The sequence below is a fragment of the Macrobrachium rosenbergii genome, chromosome 22 (assembly GCF_040412425.1).
Source record: "Macrobrachium rosenbergii isolate ZJJX-2024 chromosome 22, ASM4041242v1, whole genome shotgun sequence".
Lineage (NCBI taxonomy): Eukaryota > Metazoa > Arthropoda > Malacostraca > Decapoda > Palaemonidae > Macrobrachium > Macrobrachium rosenbergii.
The window spans coordinates 31,541,504-31,561,770 of NC_089762.1; the positions used below are offsets into that span (position 1 = coordinate 31,541,504).

The 20,267-nt window shown below is 37.6% G+C and overlaps 1 protein-coding gene across 39 annotated transcripts in view; it reads right to left on the reverse strand.

Annotated features, from left to right (window-relative positions):
- Positions 1–20,267, reverse strand: part of l(1)G0196 (inositol hexakisphosphate and diphosphoinositol-pentakisphosphate kinase) — a 525,389-nt gene that overhangs the window by 503,823 nt on the left and 1,299 nt on the right. For 25 of the 39 annotated variants that reach the window (XM_067124577.1, XM_067124561.1, XM_067124576.1 and 22 more), the window contains exon 2: positions 14,052–14,094. Coding sequence is in view for 25 of the 39 variants with exons in the window: in XM_067124561.1 (XP_066980662.1) it covers positions 14,052–14,094 (43 nt within the window). In the remaining 14 variants the exon portion in view is untranslated. Of the gene's footprint in view, positions 1–10,586; positions 10,762–14,051; positions 14,095–20,267 lie in introns of those variants that run through there. The other 14 variants (XM_067124531.1, XM_067124543.1, XM_067124535.1 and 11 more) reach the window with 4 other exon arrangements.

A 20,267-nucleotide genomic window follows, 5' to 3' on the forward strand; every position in this document is an offset into this window, starting at 1 on the left:
TACTAAGTATTCATACCCGTCGACAAAAACTGATCGTTCGCAACTCACTCCAAAAAGAAGTGATTGAAAAGGCCACTAGATTCCAATACAGTGGCTACAATACGGTACCGCACAATGTGAAGGAAACGTTTGATTTATTCAGAGTATCCTATCCCGAAAAAAAAACAAGATTAAATTATGAGAGGTCTTGTTCAAACATATATAACAAAATTCCAGTTTAAAATCATTTAAAAAATACATACATACATATATACATACATACACACACAAACACACACACATATGACATTTTCCCTTTCTTTACACTGACTGGCTCCAGATGGACGCACTTTATAGTCGACTGCCTACCAGATACTGGTAAACCAATTCCATCCCTAGGCCAACAACCGCATACTAGGAATTGTGTTCTACCATGGCCAAACCCCGACCCTTTTGCTAGTGATGCCAGTATCGTGACCACTATAACCTGCAGTAAATGAATACCAGCGCTTGACGCAGATGGGGACCAACAGTGTGGGTCTAGCAACCTCACTCCTAAGAGCATGCTGAGAAACCGAAAGGTTGTACCTTTCTACCACCACCCTTGTTCACAAAGGGGAAAATGCGTATGACGATGATGATGAGTATATATATATAAATTATAAATTATATATATATATATATATATATATATATATATATATATATATATATATATATATATATGTGTGTGTGTGTGTGTGTGTGTGTGTGTGTGTGTGTGTGTGTGAGAGAGAGAGAGAGAGAGAGAGAGAGAGAGAGAGAGAGAGAGAGAGAGAGAGAGAGAGAGGAATGAAATAAAGAAGAAAGTACCGAGCATTTTCGAGTTATCAAAACACAACGGGAAAATGTGTCGAAAGAACTTTTATTCTATTCCTGTGGCTTATGATATATTTACTGTCATATTTTATTCATGGATATAGGAGCATGTATTTATGTATGCGTATACACCCAAACACAATACACGTATTTATATACATACAATTATAGCTATATTATAGATAACATAAATATATAATACTATATAATATATATATATATATATATATATATATATATATATATATGTATATATATATATATATATATATATATATATATATATATATATATATATAACTGAATCACGAAAATATGGAACGTGATAAATATATAAATAAAGATAAAATCCACGAAGGAAACGGAAACACTGGAGTGCTGCGAGGCCTTTCGACGCTATGTCCTTTACTTAGCTCGTGGATTTTATCTTTATATATATATATATATATATATATATATATATATATATATATATATATATACACACATAATATAGAAAGAGATCAAGGAAACAGAACTATGAGATTTTAAAGGACATGCAGGTACCCTCGTACACACTGATCAGCTTATTGCGACAATCGAAGGTCAATACCCTTATGTCACAACGCCGTGACTGAGTAAATTATCATTAAGTGATTAGCTATGATGGCAACTTCTGCATAGAAAAGACCTATTGATTGTGAATACATAATAGCCAAAGCTTCAACGCCACAAACTAGCTTTTTTTCTAAATAACTGATACTGAATATAAATCAGATGAATGCAATTTGGTCAACTGACATTTACCACCATCCATTTTGTTATAGGGTATGCTGAAATCAACATCTATACTATAAAGTTTCAATAACTAGGGTATACAATTATGTCTGCAGACGTGTAACGAAAGAATACACAGTCAAAGAAATAAAGGAGATAAGAAATATACCAGGCAAGAAAATAAAAATATTACTAAGATATTGGATTTGATGACACTAATGTGAGACCTCCATACTTATAATCAGTTGGTGCAAGAACGAAGATAAGATGATATTAGCTTATTGAGAGGATTTTTTTTTTTTTAACTTCCTTGTCTACGGTTTCAACGTTTGGGTATGGTCAACAGCTGAGTGGGTGAGAACCACGAAAGGCCGGATCCGACAACAACTTAAGTCCTCTTAACTTCCTTGTGGTATGAGATGGGAGTAGCAACCTCAATATCAGCTGAAAACCTAATACCACAAACTCTATGGCGGAAAATTGGCATATAGTGGAATTTTACACCCAAAATACACAAAATACACACACACACACACACATATATATATATATATATATATATATATATATATATATATATATATATATATATATATATATATATATTTATATATTCTTGGTTCTTACCCATTTAAGTGTTAACCATACCCAACGTTAAAGCTATACAGGAGACAAGGAAGTTGAAAAACAAAAACAAAAAGCTAAGCTCATATTAAGCTAATATCATCATATATTCGCTCTTGCACTGACTGACTATAATATATATATATATATATATATATATATATATATATATATATATATATACACATATACATATATACATGTGTGTGTGTAATCATCGCTTCCAACGGCGCGTAACGTAAAGGGCCTAGTTAAAATACTGGCACTCACGCCTTTCCTGTGCCTTTTCTACCACAAATCTCCACTGCCCCCCTCCCTTCTCATCCCACCAGGTCTGGGACTTCCCAATTTCACCGTGCTCATGGGAACCCAGATGATACTACCACCTACTATTCTCGCGGGAGGTTGCACGGAAGACAGAATAAAATAGAATACCTGTAGGATTTACGCCAAAGGCCAAGCGCTGGGACCTTGAGGTCACTCAGCGCAGAAAGGGAAACTGAGAGTAGAGAAGGTTCATAAGGTGTAACAAGAGGAAAACCTCGCAGTTGCACTATGAATCGATTGTCATGCGGCTGGAAGAAAGTCGAATGGCACGCTGAAAGGGGTTGTAAGAACATGCTGCAAAGAAACGCTTACAGTGCACCACATGAGGTGTACTGACGGCAATAAACACCTACGGGGAGCACGGACGACGGGTCCATGCCATATTCGTCTACCTTTCATCTCACCTGCGTATGAAGCTTCCGTAATTTCCCTTAAGGTATCATTCCTGACTCCATCCTTCCGTCTGACTAATAATATTCTTCTTAAAGTTTTATTTTCAAATCGACAAATCTTTTAGATGTAGTTTCAATGTCACGCCATCATTCTTGCCGGTTTATCAATACAAAACGTCTGATCTGCCTTATTTAGTCTTTCGCTAAATTCCAACTCAACATAGCCTATGATGGATGTCACGGTCCAGTAGCATTTGATATATTAAACCTCATTAAGCCTTTCTCCACCAAATGTTATTTCATTCATCAGTCCATGACCCGTCCTTAATACTTCTGTTTTTTCTTATATTTATTTTGAGACCCTTCCCTCTAAACCAAGGATGGCCAAATGAGGCCATCATTGATTCAAATTTGAAGAACTGTTTGTTGTGTTCAGTTAACGATTTGACATCAAATGTCACATGTTAGGTGAAAGTAAAGCTTAGTCAAAAGTCTCACTAAGTTAGTGATGTTTATCTTGCCTACAAGAAACCCATTTTAATTCAAACTGCTAAATAGCCTACATCTACAGTGCCATAAAAGTATTTGATGAATGTATGTGTTCCTCCTTCATGTGTCCATGATTGTCGCTTTCAGTAACTAATTTCACTTGAAACATCACAAGCCTGGTGAAATCTAAACTTCATTCAAATTGTTTATCTTGTCTTTACTTGGGTTGCTTTCATTTAAGACTGCTTACTGTGTCCTTCAAAGGAAATTCAAGTACACCGGTAAAGTAAGTAAAATTCTTGTATTTATATGAAATTCTTTTATCGAAACTGCTACATGCATCCATATTATCACACACACACACACACACACAACACACACACACACACACACACACACACATATATATATATATATATATATATATATATATATATATATATATATATATATTATATATATATTATATATGTATATGAATATTATATTCATATTACATATGTATATATTACAGTAAAACACATTTATATATATATATATATAAAAATATATATATATATATATATATATATAAATGAACACACATATTAAATCTATGACAAAACTGCCAGTAACACCCAACATTTACAAATACTGAAAAGACCAAACTTTAAAGGACTGAAAGTGGGTGGCCGATAGGTTTGAGTGGCGCATCTGAACTAAAAACCATTTCCATTTAAAATCTATGACAAAAATTATAATATACTTTTTATTTAACAATTTTAAATAACATTCCCTTGTAACACCCAACATTTACTGCAAATTCACTGAAAAGACCCCATCAGCATTAAGTTCATCCATGATTCTGACATTCAAAATTCTGTAACTCAATTTTTTAGCCAATGCAGTCTTCAGTGGCCGAGTAGTTCTCGTTTGTTTTTGTCCTTCAAGGAAATCAATCAAAATCACTCCTTGGAGTCCCAAACACTGTTGCCAAACCTTCTGGGCAGATCAACTTCACTGGTTGCTGAACCTCTTGGTTATTGCTTTGATTGAATTTTACTATCATATTGATGGATCCAAGTTTCATCTCCAGTAACAATATCAAAAAACTCTGATTCATTTGATTCAATAAAACTGCAAGAGAAAGTATATATATACCCAACGTATTTACTCAAAACCAAGATTTTCATTTAAAATTGAAAATGCGGAACCATACCCAGTTTCATATATATCGATAGTAATCCGACGATCTTCATCCACTATTCTGCACCAAAGCCACAATTCTTTAATTTTTTGCAGTCGATGGTCTTCCTCTAAGGTCCTCCTGACCATCCTTAAATCGCTTTATCCAATCATAAACAACTATTTAGATGGAGAAGAATCTCCATAAACTTGTTGCAAAGCTTCAATAATTTTTCCTGGTTTCAATCAAGCTTGGTCAGTTGATGTTACTCATCTCAAAATTTTTATTTTCCAATTCACACACACACAGATGTTAACACCACAGTAGCAAGAGGATGACTGAGGTATCAAGTCTATATGGATCACTACATCACAGATAATTGTTTACCATATTTGGGTTGTTTATTCCTGTATAAATATCATTCAACATTTTTATGGAACTTTTGATATATATATATATATATAGCCCCGCATGGGGTATTACTCTGGAAATTGATTTTTCCTACAGTATTTTGGTTGCTTATCAAGAATTTACCGTTATTTTTTGTCGGTCGACTGTAATGGTCCTGTAATTAACTAATTAACCTCAATTTGTATGCTGGCCAACCTGGAATGGTATAGCGCAAGTGACGTGTTATAGGGGAAATTTTGTTAAAAAGTGAAGTTTCCTTCACCGGGGGTCCAAGGGGCGGAACACGGCCTGCTAGGTTTCTTAGGTTAGGGTACGTTACTGTTAGTATTAGTTAAAAGTCCTACTGGGCCTCTGTGGGCTAGTTCCTTTTATATGTTTCCTTAGCCAATCCCTTCTTAAACATAGGGCTCCCTAATGACCTGCACATGCGCCGAACCATTCCATAATAACAACATGGCAGTCCGGTTTTTCTACCAACGTTTTCCCCAACCCAAAACCCCGCGTTCCCAAAGTCCCCAACCAAGTTGGGTAGATATGAGGTTGATAATAATTGACCGACAATAATAACTACCAACTCCTTCACCAGCAACACTAAAAGTATAGGAAAAATAAATTCCCAAGGTAATAGTCCCTGCGGAGCTGTTGCTTAGATTGTCACACAAACTCGTGGCTTATATTCACAAATATTAAGCACAAGACACGGGCAATAACGTGAGGAGTTGAATTACCAAACTCTTCAGTCATCCAGAACAAGAAAAAGAAAACGTACGCCTGAGGTACGTTGTCAATAGAAAACTTCATCATTACTGATTACAGGGAATACTGACCTATGTTAGCGGTTCTGTTCGGTAGTTAAACGGAAAAAAGGCATAATGTAAGGCAGCATAAGACCGGTGCCTTTGGCGGAATTAAACATTTTACATAAATATATGAACATCTATACCAAGAACACTCCGCAATAAATAGAACCAAATAATAATAATAACCATCTGATGTTCTTGGACGACTTCAAACTGTATGGCAAGAGCATCAAGGAAATAGATACCCTAATCCAGACTGTAAGGATTGTAACCTATCTGGGAACATCAGGATGGAGTTTGGAATAGAAAAATGCGCTTTGGTCAACATACAAAAAGGTAAAGTGACAAGGACTGAGGGATAAAGCTAACAGACGGGAATAGCATCAAACACACAGATGACACAGAATACAAATACCTGGGAATAATAGAAGGAGAGGATACAAAACACCAAGAGATGAACGACACGATTAGGAAAGAGTATATGCAGAGGCTTAAGGCGATATCCAAGTCAAAACTCAAAGCCGGAAACATGACTCAAGCCATAAACACATGGGCAGCACCAGCAATCAGATACAGAGCAGGAGTTGTGAAGTGGACGAAGGCTGAACTCCGCAGCATAGACCAGAAAACTAGGACAACACATAACAATACACAAGCACTACACCCAAGAGCAAATACAGACAGACTATATATAACACGAAAGGAAGGGGGGAGAGGACTACTAAGCATAGGGGACTGCGTCGTCATCGAGAGCAGAGCGCTGGGGCAATATCTGAAAATAAGTGAAGACGAGTGGCTAAGGAGTGCATGGGATGAAGGACTGATAAGAGCAGATGAAGACCCAGAAATATACAGACAGGAGAATGAAAAACAGAACAAAGGAATGGCACAACAAACCAATGCACAGACAGTACATGAGACAGACTAAAGAACTGGCCAGCGATGAAACATGGCAATGGCTACAAAGGGAAGAACTCAAGAAGGAAACAAAAGGAATGCTAATACCCGCGCAAGATCAGGCCCTAAGAAGTAGATATGTCCCAAGAACAATAGATGGAAATAACATCTCACCCTTATGCAGGAAGTGCAATATGAAAGATGAGACCATAAGCCACATAGCAAGCGAATGTCCGGCGCTTGCACAGAACCAGTACAAAAAGAGGCATGATTCAGTAGCAAAAGCCCTCCACTGGAGCCTGTGCAAGAAACACCAGCTAGCTTGTAGTAACAAGCGGTACGAACACCAAACTGAGGGAGTGATAGAAAACGATCAGGCAAAGATCCTCTGGGACTAAGGTATCAGAACAATGGGGTGATACGTGCCAATAGACCAGACGTGACGTTAACTGACAAAATCAAGAAGAAAGTATCACTCATTGATGTCGCAATACCACGGGATACCAGAGCAGATGAGAAAGAAAGAAACAATTGATAAGTAACAAGACCTGAAAATCGAAATAAGAAGGATATGTGATATGCCAGTGGAAATTGTACCCATAATCATAGGAACACTAGGTACGATCCCAAGATCCAAAAGGAATCTGGAAAAACTAAATGCCGAAGTAGCTCCAGGACTCATGCAGAAGAGTGTGCTACTAGAAACAGCGCACATAGTGAGAAAAGTGATGGACTCCTAAGGAGGCAGGATGCAAACCGGAACCCTACACTATAAAAACCACCCAGTCGAATAGGATGACTGTGGAAAAAAAAAAAAAAAAAAAAAAAAAAAAAGGGCAAATTCCTCAAATCTTACTGCCTCTACACAAAGAGACAAGAAAGCATGCAAGTACTATAAATAAATATAACAGATCTGTGAAATCTGCTGAATTTTGGCGAATTAGTCACATCGGCAAAAGATAACCTAACACTTTTGGAAGTAAACAATTATAACCACAAAATCAACGTCAGCAAAGGACTTGCATTTAACAAATTTCCATGACAAAGTAACTCCTACGTTTGGCATCAGTAGCGTCTAAGTCTTTAAACTTTACTATGTTTAACTTGCTAGTGATACAACATGCTAAATGCGTGCAAAATACCACGAAGGCAAGCAAAGCAATCAGGTTAAATAAAAAAACTGCGTAATCTAAACTTAACCAAATGACCTTGAATTTAGGTCAAAATACCTTAGACTTGATGCTGAACCAAACATATCACATTTGAACACAATACTATGAATCCATGCAAGCAAATAAAAAAAAAAAAAAAAAAAAAAAACAGTGTGACCCTAAAAATCTCTTAATGGGGAAAATGTACCAAAATACTGAAACAACATACTTATTTGAACACAATCCCAGTAATGTGAACGAAGTTATAAGAAAAAAATGTATAACTTTTTTCTGAGAACTTCCATACGACAACTTCAAATTCCATACATTAATATGAACACTGTTTTTATCGCCTGCCACTTCATAGACCACTACACGACAAAATTGCCACTTCATATACCACTACATGACAAAAGTAGTCTCTGACACAATCTGATAACTTTATTCTACGTTATGTAAAAAGACGATAATAACCACTCAGTGGACTGGTTCCTATCCAAATACTACTCGCATATCATCAAAGTTTAAAGAAAAACATCTTACGAACATTCCCAAAATAAAGTTACCTACCCAGGGGAAAAAAGGCTAATAACACAGAATCTAAAACACTCTTTGTATGCTTAAGCAGGAAAGCAAATTGGTACTGCTTTCGTGACATTAGCTCTTTTAAGGTGTGAAAATGTTTAACTCAATGAATGATGCAATACAATGGAACCAGACTGTCTACATCCACAATCAGAAATGGCAAAATGAGTTATGTAAACACCATAAAGCATCTCTCTCTCTCTCTCTCTCTCTCTTAGGCTTCAGTCCTCGTTCATCACCTCACTTTGTAGCCACCATCATTGCATTTTTTCTCATAGGAGATAAATTTGCTTTCCTTTCCACAGTCATAAACGCAGCCATTCAAGTATTCCTTATTCAATTTAAATGCATAATACACATTATTGTGACCGTAAGAATAAACTTAGAGATAAAGAGAGAGAGAGAGAGAGAGAGAGAGAGAGAGAGAGAGAGAGAGAGAGAGAGAGAGAGAGAGAGAATTACCAATATAAGTCAAAGTTTCGATGAGACAGAACAGAGATAAGAGAGCAAAGAGCAACACCGCCTTGTTTTTCAAACATCATCAAAATTCCTGTAAGATCATTCATCATAGCGATATACGAAATTATCATCGTTACCATCAGAATATACTGCCATGTATACATACGTGATTTCACACACGCACACACACACGAGTTTGCGCACCGCTGATCTGGTGATCTGTAAAGTTATGCAATGTCTGTAAGTACTTGGATCTGTGACAGTCAAGAAACGCCGTTGGCACATAGACTAGACACCTCGATCATTTTATGAGGAGGGTATGGTGGCTAACAACCTTAACCAGATAATTATAAACTAGCTTGCAAACGGAAGGATAACATTTGCTAGAGTCACGCCCTCTGCTGGTGTGTGTGCGCGTGTGTGTAATATTTAATATATATATATATATATATATATATATATATATATATATATATATATATATATATATATATATATATATATATATATATATAGATATAGATATAGTGTGTGTGTGTGTGTGTGTGTGTGTGTGTGTGTGTGTGTCAGCGTGTAACCGTTGATAGCTTAATGACTTAAGAATCATCTGATAATAAAGTTATGTTTGAGGGTTTAGATTAAGTTAGCCTTATGCCACTACGGGCCCTTACGTTAAAGGTGGGGTTTCAAAGGGATTAAGAAGTCTGGACTCTGGACTCTTCACAACCTACTGAGATGATATGAGCAACAGGCATCACTGATCACCATCGTAACTGCAGCAATTTCACGCTATTATGTAGACTTGCCAAATGTACTTCCTCTCGTCCAAGGAAGGGGCCGTTCTTCGTGTTGAAAAGGTTATGTGTACATAATTACACCTAACAAAAGTATGCTTGAATTGTCAGAACCAAACACAGTACAGTGTACTGAAAAAAAAAAATTCCAATGTTCACGAAAATTCATATATAATATCTTTGATCCTAGGGTTAGGCAACATCTCACAATCTGCAAGATACTGAATGATGAGTGAGGATGGGAACCAGTTTTACTTAACATAAGCAAATTAGATTAATGTCAGTGGGTTATGTCATTAGGCATAATTCTTGATGAATAAATACCCAACTACAGAAAGAACATTTACTTCCTGACAAATATGAATTATCAAGTTTCACAAGATTATTTCAACATTTCAATACGTTAGCTCTGAGTACATTCACTTTGTGATAATAAAGCATTAGTAAATGCTACAATGACCACCACAGTCCAAGTCTACAGACACAACAACTCACACATCACGAAAAAAAAAAACCTTGACCATGTTGGCCCACTAACGTCTAATCATTCTATCTGTCAGAGACGAACCGTTTTAATCTTACCGACCAAGGCACTACCTCCGCTGGCTCTTTTAGGAGAGGGCAGAGATAAATTTACACTGTGTTAGTAGATGGTTATGGTATTACTTTAGCGAGCTACGCTATACACAAAATAAAAATATCACATCCAAGTCTCTCCGAACTTATTATAATTACCATCACCATCACCACCACGAACTCCCGTTATGCAGTCTCTGGATGCACAGTCCACCTTTTAATAGCAACCTACTGGACTCAGCACATTCCAACACCACAAAGAGCAAATCGTTATCGGGTGAGGAGAGTCATTCAAGACAGGATGCTTTCGTTCCTTTTCCTACCATGAGAGCGTAATAGCAGTCCCAATAGGGCTCGGCCTGGACGAGTCCGTCGTCGTAGTCTGTGATGTAGACGGCGGGGATGCGCGCCATTCAAGAGGTTGTAGTGACAGAGGAAGAGGAGGGTGAGAAGTGGAGGGCAGGGCACCATCTACTCTCAATACCCACTTACACTATACTGCAAAGGGAGGGCCAAAAACACATTGGTCTCGGGTGCAGACAGTCTTCTTCTTTGCAATGTGCACTATACATCCCCTCCTTAATCTTGCTCATAAATCTCCTAGCGAGAAACCTCTGATGAGGTGCGCCAGCCACAATGTTTTGTTCAACTGAATATTTCCTCAGATCTAAATGGAAGTGATGACAAGCGTAAACAAGAAATGTCATGACTGTAAGACTTCTTCAGAATACTGCTGAATGATATAACTGCATCGTGAAACGAACGATATTGTTAGAAACAGCAGCATGTTTATTTAGTTCCATGAAGATTATGAGCAATGAGAACTCACATCAAATACTACTTACTGTTCTGGGAAGAGCCATATTAATATAAAAAAAAAAGAATAAACGGACGATAGGTCTTCCCGTGCTCTACATATCAGCCGACTGACATGACACGCATGCGGAAAAAATGGGTTGCTATACGCCAAATTATAGTAATAGAGTTGATTAGCAAAACTACATCTATAATAGGACTCAAAACATTAAAATCAGTATAGGAGGAACAAGATGAAATCGTATTTCTACTATTTAACGGCGGACCACTGAAACATGGAACATGGCAGGTTAAATTAAGGCATCCACGTATTTAACTTCATAAAAACGAATGTCTAATGTCAGTAAATTAACAACTTAAGGCTCGTTTTACTTAAAACAACATTGCTGAACATATATTTCTACAAGTTTCATGATCCTCTGTTTTTTAATAATGACTAAATCTGAAATATATCTTTTCTCACTTTAGTCCTCATCATCCGAAAAATTACGTTCATGTACTATACACTCTAAAATTGAAACTGTCAATTTCATATCTATAAGCTGCTAACTCTACATAACCTAAGAGGAAACGAGCTAGTTTTTATTTGACCAAACGCGATGATCTGCGATACAAAAGGCTACATAAGAACCCTTACTGCCCCCGTTATCTCTTCATTTCACAATCTTTTACGGTCAACAAACTCATAATATCGGTTGCGACACTTAGCATCATGATAAGGGAATTGGAAATGTTCTCTGAATAAAAGCGGGCAATCAGTAGCCTATTCAATATGACGACCAAATACACTTTCTAACACAGTACCCTGGATGATTTTTGAAAGTACGAAATGTTTAATATTACACCCATCCTGCTGGGAACTTCAGATTTCTCTTTTCTTACGAATGCTAACTACTGATGCAAAACAAATGTTTGACTAAGAACCACCTGAAAACAATGGACATGAGGAAAAGTATTCGATGCCATTTCAGTTTGGACCGAAATTGATAAAAACATACTAAAAACGATAAAACTGGATTAAATTGTTATAAAATTACTAGTATTTCACAATGCCGTTGTCAAAAACCGATTACGAGAGAGAGAGAGAGAGAGAGAGAGAGAGAGAGAGAGAGAGAGAGAGAGAGAGAGAAATTCAACGCTAATGTATCCTACGCATAAAACATACGAGGGGCAAAACTTAGTGTAGTTTGAACGGTCACGCCATTTCAATACAAAACCTGACACTCAATTGGAATATAATGGTAAAATCGATTATATAACGCTAACTTCATGACAATATAATCAATCGTGTGTGAGAAAAGTGGAACAGATAAGGCTACACCTGCCAACTAGCACGCACAACATGAATTTGAACCAAGGAATCGTACTGTACCGTAATTGGGTGTCACACACACTATCTAATCCATACCGATTTGTTCGCAGGGTCAACGTCTCTCTCTCTCTCTCTCTCTCTAGACCCAAGCTCTTGGACATAGATGGCAATCCACACAGCTCGGCGAGAGGTGGGGGAAGAGGTTACCGACATGGGAGCAATGTGATAAAGGGTGCGAAGTTTTAAAAAATTATGAAACGTCAAAGTCACTTTTACTGTTAAATGTTCACCTTTATCAGGGCATGAAGCAAAATGATCCAGATAACAAACGTGATTCAACTGATTTCGACGTATTAACCTCCATTCCTGAAGAATTACTTAAAGCATTTAAAACTTCCTCTAAACATGTCAATACACTGCGCTAAGGTTTAAACACGGTTATATATATGCTTTAAGGACTGCAAATTATTAATTTCGCGAAACACTCAAATGTCACCAACACATAATTTAGCATCAATTGTATTTTTTTCACAGTCGACACTTCCGTGCACAAGCAACGCATAAACAATGTAAAACACTTTAATTCTGAAATCCGTTGATAAACAGATTAGTATTCAAGACTTAAGCAATATAATGATTTAATATAATCCGGCGTTTAGCAGTTGCGTAAGTAGATTCCTGATGGTGATAAAATTAACTCTTAGAAATATAAAAATCAAACAAAAAATCTTCTGAACAGTATAAAACTAAAAAAAATGCTACTTTGATATATCAGTGTCGGGATCATGAAAGTATACAACCTGCTTATAAAACATGCAGTCGCAAAAAGTCTTACGTCATGTCATTTCAGATTACCATTTCACATTTCTCACCACTTCCATTTTCACCGCTCTAAGTACAGCAGTGACCTGTGACTTGAATGAAGGTTGCATTACCAGACAAGGCAAGCCACCAAGGGCAAGCGACTACTGTAATGGATAATCAATGGATTGCGGCTACAGAGTGAATTTCCTTTCCAACACAGAAAATTTCACTCACGTACATTTTCCACGTTGCTGGAACTACGGAAACTCTTTGTGCACTTTACCATAAATGTCTGCTTAAAAGCAGCTACAAATATACAGCAATACCCCTGGAACTACAAAAACCTTAGTGCTATAGGGTTATTAACAAGATTTATTTTTAAATCCAAAAGAAAAATTCACGACCTAAACAACCAATTGAGTAGACCTTCAATGTGAAAATTTGATAACTCGACTCACTCTTAAAATTACAATCATCACGTGAAAATCATTTTTAAGTGCTACTCAAGTTATGTCGTTAGTCTCTAAAACGTTCTACCTCTTCACTTACCAACATAAAAGAAAAAGATGTATCTGTTGGAAAAAGAAACAACTCTAGTGAGTCAACATGAAGGGAAAGTGGGTCTCACAAAAGCCAAGTTTTCTGTTTGCAACAATACAGTCAAGAAAAAAAAGGGGGGAAATATGTGTTAAAGCACATCAAATAACAAGGCACATATTGACATAATGAACGAAAACATATTTTTTCCACACAACCTGATTTGTATTGACGCTTTCACTAGACGCACAAATCAGAAGGTCCATACATGAATGTTAAATCAATAAAGTTCGTAACCCTTCACCACTGTGCTACTCACCCTTCCTCCTCGACTTGAGGACTTCGGCATTCCACTATAATTCCTGGAAATGAGAAGAAAAGAATTACTAACGGCACTCAATAACTGTGAAATCAAATTAACACATGTGGATCATTTATCATTTCGTAAATTGTTTACAATGAACAATATTTTTTTTACAGCGATGATACAACACAAATCTAAGATGTCAAGGATACTGCGCAGTATGCCTGTAACCTAACTGAGCAACAGCATGATAAATCTGGGAATCTTTTCATCAGATCGACAGTGAATTGCGAATTATAACTAGGCTAGAAGAAAGACTTAGACTATGCATAAGGCACAAATAAGTATAAAACGAGCTAAAAATAAATACTGCTTCAAAATTTCCATGATGACACATCGTAAATCTAATCACTGTACGTGTCGTGATTCGATTTATGATTGAATGTTTGGTCTGATGACCAGGCACCGGAACCACTAGCTGCAAATAAAAACTAGGGTTCACAGTCTACCTACTGAAATTATGAATTTACCCGTAAACTGCAATTCAAATAGAAAAAAAGGGCTGAGTTGCCAGAGGTTAGGCGTGCCACACAACTCAAGCTCTGAATAATGAGAGAAGAGCTCAGAAGAGGCTTTAATATCTTTATTTGCACGACCATGGGAAGGGAAAGACTCAACCAATCCTGTTCTCTGTGAGTGGGAACTGGGCGAGTGGTGCCTTGCAGAAGTATTAACTGAGCTTGAAGTATGATGAAAAGTGCATGCTACACAAGAAGGCAGTGCACATGAACCCACCTCAATATCTACATCTAAGGCACGCAGCATCACTACCAGAGAGTGCAACTAAAGTATCTAGCCTATAAGGGTTACTGGTAGAGAGGAAGAGGCCTCATACGATGTGCCAACATCATGGGGTGATTTATCATCAGGTGGCACGCAATATATCGATGTAACATGAACGTCTATACTTGATAACTTCATTTGAAGGTTTTCTTGAGGTGGAGACCTCTTTTGATATCATGGTGGGGGGTTATGAGGTTTTGGCCTGGATGTCCTAAGAAACATTCACTGTCAAATCCTAGAAGTTTTGCTCCATTTTTCGTTGAAACTGAAACTACAGCTTAATGAACTTAGAGCTTCACTGCCTGCTTAGTTCTACCTGTGCTCTCAGATGCAGAGGAGGTCCCACTTGACTCAGAAACTTTTGACCTGTGATAGTACCTCTTAGTAATGTAAAATGCCCAGTGACAGGTGGGCCAGTCTTTACAAGTACTCTACTGCTTGTCAATTTCATCGTGGATATTTCATTGTGGATATCTGAAAGTGCTACAAAGTACAGTAAGCAGTGGTCCTTCTTGAAAATGATAATAAAACTAAGGTACTATCTGCCTCCTCAGAGCAGCCATACACATGTGCATAGGCATATCAATAATAAACAAAAACAGCTAGGAACTAGCTGAAAGACCAGGTTGAACGGCCATATGTTTACAAATACTATACCCATATACCCATACAAAGATAACTTGACTTATGAGGAAGTCTAGTCTACATGAAACACACTAAGGGGGAAAGTATTGGTAAATACCACAACTAACTATAAGCCTTGAAGAAGTTAAAGGATCAAGAAAGTAATGATTTAATGAGTCAAAATGAAAGTAAAGAATTCTATGGAATGAAACTGCAGTTGCTGACTATGCAACAGGTATACAGAGAATGGCCAGTTTTCAAAACTAAGGGTGCTTTGGGACTCAGACATATACTCAGATGGTGGAAAGGGGGACTTTTGTGGGACATTTAGGACATGACTGCTACTGCAAATAAGGACCGTGAAAAGTAATGGATACTCGTGTTAAACCTAATCAGGAATTTCTCATTAACTGTTTAGGACTTCATGTAATGTCACTTGACTTTATGTAGTGTCCTATATGTTTCCTGCTGTAGAAAGAGGAGGGAAGCCTGTCATTCAGGTTCCAACCCCAAGTGGAATCCAAGATTTCCCCCTTGCTAAAAGACTGCCAAACCTCACAAAGATGACCTGATGGAGTGGCAGCCATAGTCTTATGGAAGACTGAACAAATGGAAGAATGACAGACTGTTTAACTCTGAAGTTGAGCTGATGTAGCCAAGTGGGTTACTGTAAAACTAAAAAGTATTACATGCAAAACTTGGAGATTGTACGAAAAGTTGTCTCCTTCTCCTTGTGAGCATATCCAGAAGAAAATTATCCTGAAAGCTAAGATGGGTCATTTGGACTGACAGCATGTCAAAAGGAAAGACAAGGGAAAGACTAAGCCATAATGAAAATGTCTCTGCCATGCAAAGCAACAAAAAATATAATTTTTGATTTCCTTACAGAGCAATAAGTCGAAGCTTCCCTTCCAAACAAGGAATGTTATTCATATGTAAATCCAAGATCACCATACTCCCTGAGCCCTAACAAAGAAGAGAACAATGAGGTTATCTGTGAAAACTGAGGGTTGAGCACATAAGCACTTCCTTCCCACAGTTTAACAGGGAACGAGAATATTTTGCTAATGATGGCATACAGTAAAAGTGATGCTACGCCTCTGCATTAGCCTCCTGAGGATCTTAAAAGGATTCACCTTGAAGTGAGAGAAGAGGTACTCTGTAACAAAGCTCCCAAGAAAGAACAGATTAAGCACACACCTTCCAAAACTCCTTACTATAATCGTCCTACGGATCAACACCCAGTGATAATCTGCCCCAGACAAATTTGGAAAAAAACTGGTAGACAAAAGAGAAGACAAGAAGCAGTCATAGGATAGGGTTCCCTCTTGAAAGGACAAATGAAAGTCTGACTAAAAGAGTCAAACTTTCATTTCCATATTGGTTATGGAACAATTGTCGTTGGTTACCCAAGCAGTGACCTACCAAAAGTCCAAAAGATCCAGCTCAGAAATAGGTCCAAGTTTGAATTAGTGACCAACAAGGAGTCTGAAAGTGATGACCTGCTAAGAAAACGATCAGCAACAGAGCATAGTCACTTCACAGGTACGGTAACCCTCAGCAAGCAAGTCAGTACCAAGGGCAAAAAAAAAAAAAAATCTAGTAATTGAATACCCTCACAGCTAATTTCAGAGCTGATCATAAATAAAACCAGGATAGATGACAAATATTAGTTATAAAAACAGTATCTTCCCCGATCAGGTACAGCATAAGCCATAACAGAGTACGATCATGTTTGACAAGCAAAGTAACACAGCTGCTGGCTAAATAATTCAAGAGCCGTCGGGTACAGGTAGTAACGAATGCAGATCAGACTGGGCAACTATTATGCTTGCTCCAGTAGCACCTGATTGGAGCTACACCCTATATACGAACATCCAGAAATGGCCGTAGGTTGCACCTTGTGCAACCCACCCTAGAGCTTTAGTGACACTGGACATGGGCACTGTCCACTTCTGAAATGACATTTTCTGCCATTCAGCACTTCATACAGTGAAAAGAGGGAGTTATAGAGTTAGAATAGTTGGGCAACATGATGAAGACACTAAAAAAAATGTAGATGAATCTAAAACTTGATGTAGACTGTGAAAAAAAAAGGAAGAATCTTTCAAAAGTCTATGGATAACTTATCAAGGGTAAATATGATTATAGATTATTGTTCTTAAAATAGAGTCTACATTACATGTTCTCTACACTGCCTTAGTGACACTGGTAGTGAAGTTTCATGTAGAACAACTATAAGCATATAAAGTTTTTTTATTCCCACGTCCACATGCTTGTAACCTTCAGGTACCTCATTAAGACATCAGGACCACAGGAGGGGGGTTATGTTCTTTTCATTGGAACCACAGAAATGGTTCACAAGGTGAAAGGGAGCTATGATCTAAAGAGACTCACGAGTGAACTGGTTGCTATCTCTGTGGCATTATCATGAAAAAGAATGTATCCTTGCTCATTTGACTGTGCAGACATTCCTCTTGTTACTAGGCCCAGATTCATAAGATAATAAAACAGTGAGGCATACCTCTTGATGGTTGTTCACGCTCACCATTCCCAAAATAAGTATCAATCCAAGGAGCACTGTGAGTCCTATGAAGAAAAGGTTGCAATTCTGTTGAGGTGCAACACTTCTCCCATGGAACTTTCTTCATGCTGGGTATGCTTACATCACTCATGACTATTTTTCGGGCCTAAAATACTGTAGTTTGAAAGCAAATTAACCATATACCTTTTCCTTGGTCCTATAATATCTGATTCAAACATCTTTGGTTACGATAATTTGCCTCTGCCACAGCTGAGCTGTTGTCCAGCAAAAGAGATGACGTGGAGAAACATTGTTCCTATTTCTGTATTTAATCCCCCAGTGTCATGAATAAGGGACTACCACTTTCTAGCAATTAATCTGAGCTGGTAGTATGTTCAGTGTCTGTGGATCAAGGAGAACCACACTTATAATGAAAATTTTTCATACCAGATTTACAAGACACCTTTACATGTCTTTGTAACGAACCTGCAAATGAATAGTACAACCATGACCAATGAAATGGTTACATGAAAGTTGAAGTTTGTCACACATCTTCAACCCTCATTGGTACAATGAAAAACTTGAACATTTTCTTTCTGACCAAATATCCTCACTAAATATATAATTGTTGATAATTGCTAATACCACAAGTTGATCACAAGATACATGCACAACAATGACTCAACAAGCCTAACCATCTATTCATTTTGTATAAAGGCAGTTACAGTAGGCAAATTAAGGAATCTAGAACAGGACTTTTAACCCCAGTCTTTGTATTAATTGTGGGGTATATTTCTGCAAAAAATACTGCTGAATAACAGATCGATCCATGTATTTCATCCCTAGCTAGAACATCTACAGGTATATCATCCTTTGACCAAGGTGCTTGTTACCATCCAGTCATCACTTTTTGATGCATTTACATACAGAAAGATATTTTATTGCAGAAGCAGAGTTTGTTTACCATATGGGCTGCTTTTTATAGCCAGCCCAACTCAGTGAAAGGCTGAATGTGGACTCGTCAGGTTGGAGTTTCTTTGTGAGAGGTCTGATACCAATCTGGTTGTATAAAGGCTAGTCTAGAACTACAAATAGGTAGGCCTTTGTTGGCTGACTCGGTAGAGCTTCAGACTGTCATTCGATGGGCCGGAGTTCAATTCCATGACCGGCTGATGAAGAGTTAGAAGAATTTATTTCTGGTGATAGAAATTCATTTCTCGCTATAATGTGGTTCGGATTCCACAGTAAGCTGTAGGGCCCGTTGCTAAGTAACCAAATGGTTCTTAGCCACGTAAAATAAGTCTAATCCTTCGGGCCAGCCCTAGGAGAGCTGTTAATCAGCTCAGTGGTCTGGTAAAACTAAGGTATACTTACTTACTACAAATAGGTAAGTGTAGTCTCCTTTATGGAAGAAAAAACATGGGTATTTAGAGCATAAGGGAAAAAGGTTGCAAACAATGTACATGAAGCAGCAGATGCTAATGATATTTTTATTCTTACTTCAGCAATCAGTGGATCAATGTGGCCATGACTATTGTCTAGTTATTTCTGGAGGTGCCCGTATTGGGTAAAAATAACTCAATAGTCTAGGCCTAGTTACAATGTACACTGGGTAGGTGGGGTGAATACACCAGCAATCACACGGTAGTTCGATCTGGGCAAGGGAAGATTAGGTTACATTACATTGTTCTGCAATGGATATTTTCCTGTGAACCAGATTAATCTTTCTATATTCATCAGACCATAAATTCTGAAAGGTATTTTGCCTAGACACTAGTGCATTTCTGCTAGAGTACTCCACTAATGAGTACTTCAACTGCTATCTTACAGTGAATATAGGAGACTCTTGCTCGTTGTATTAGGGCAGCTCAAGACTTCTGCATAGTACTTGGGATAGGGCAATCTCAACCAATTTTACCATTATTCTAGGCTACCCTATTCTTGGCTAGACTATCTGCAGTAAACTTCTTGTATGCTACAGTTAGCCCCAGCACTTCCTTCAAGTCTAGTGCTTTACCGGGACTGCAATGCCCATCTTAGGACACTTCTTTAAATTACTTGAGGTTATCCTAAATAAGTAAAACTTAGGTTAATCAAACTTTTGTAAGAGGAATTCTGGTACTGGTCAAGGCCTGTACTTCCCCTCTGTTTAGAATTCGTCTATCTGCGTATCTTATGAAATGAGATGGGAAAAATATAAGCAAAATACCACACAACGATGCCTCTTCAGATATCCCTTC